Below are 1272 nucleotides of genomic sequence, written 5' to 3' on the forward strand. Positions count from 1 at the left end.
TGTTTGAGTGTGTGTGTGTGTGTGTATGTGTGATTGTGTGAGAGTGTGTGTGTGTGTGTTTGAGTGTGTGTGTGTGTGTGTATGTGTGATTGTGTGAGAGTGTGTGTGTGTTTGTGTGAGTGTGTGTCACCTGTACAGCACAGCCCAGCAGCAGCAGCAGGATCTTCCTCATCTCCTCCAGTCCTTGCTCTGAAAACACACACATCCAGATCAACACACACACCGAGCTCTGATCACACACTCACAGACGAGCTCTTTAACCATCAAACACTGATGTATGAACTAACATCACAGCTGATGCAGAGCTCACACTGCTTGATTTTAGCCCTGCGAGTGTGCAAGCTCCTGTCGCGATCCATCGTGCAATGTGAACACAGCGGCCACTGAATGCTGCCCCAGAGAGTCCTGCAGTGTGAGCTCGGCAGGTGGAGCTGAGACGTGCGGCTGAGGTTCACTGTGTGTGTCTCGTGTGTTTCTGACAGGAAACACAGGCTGACATGGACAATGAGTGCCTGAGCACTTCCTGTGCACGACTTCCTGTGACGGACACATGCAGATCCACACAGTGACATCATCACACGCACTACTGAGCTGTACCATCATTCAGCTCTTTCTGAGTGGAAATACTGTAGTTTTCCAAAAATGTTTGGTCGCACTTTATTTTACAGTCCTGTTCCACATGTACATACTAGATACCTGTTATGGTATAGTTACAACCCTGAACCTACCTAACCTAAACCTAAATCTAGCCATGTAGTTATCTTATATTACAGTAGTTTCTTAGGTAAGTACACTGAAGGTACAGGTAAGTGCACATACTGTCAAATAAAGTGCAATCATATGTTTTCTACTTTGTTTACTTTACCAATGTTTTTGTTACTTTCACTGTTCATTTTTTCTCTCTCTATGGTAGCCTCCATCATCTTTAATTGAATAGCATTAGAGCTGCTCCATTGCAGCAGCTCAGTACTGTAATCACGCGCTTTGCTGTAATAATGCAGGGAACCACTCGCTATAAATCTCCTAACTGTGATATTTTCAGAAATAGAAGTCACGTTTTTTTTTCATCTGAAACATGCTGAGATTTATATTCCAAAGCCACTCTTATAATGCAGAAACACTCAAGCAAGCAAAACACGCGCAACGCGTGCACGTATTTGTACTGATGCAGAATAGTAGCCTACAGCCTAGCGCATTTCACACAGGCTGCTCGATTTAGTTTTAATCCAAAAGATGCGTGTGCTAAGTGAGTGAACATCAAAGATCACACAA

General features: G+C 43.9%; 1 protein-coding gene across 1 annotated transcript in view; it reads right to left on the reverse strand.

The window, feature by feature from the left end:
* LOC107716875 (girdin) overlaps positions 1–1272 on the reverse strand; it is a gene marked incomplete at its 5' end in the record, with an annotated part of 37386 nt that overhangs the window by 35318 nt on the left and 796 nt on the right. Inside the window, 1 exon segment of the mRNA XM_016523480.1 lies at positions 131–189. Within this exon segment, the coding sequence (XP_016378966.1) occupies positions 131–189 (59 nt within the window).

This window comes from Sinocyclocheilus rhinocerous, unplaced genomic scaffold (genome assembly GCF_001515625.1).
Source record: "Sinocyclocheilus rhinocerous isolate Xijiao unplaced genomic scaffold, SAMN03320098_v1.1 scaffold1381, whole genome shotgun sequence".
Classification (NCBI taxonomy): Eukaryota; Metazoa; Chordata; class Actinopteri; order Cypriniformes; family Cyprinidae; genus Sinocyclocheilus; species Sinocyclocheilus rhinocerous.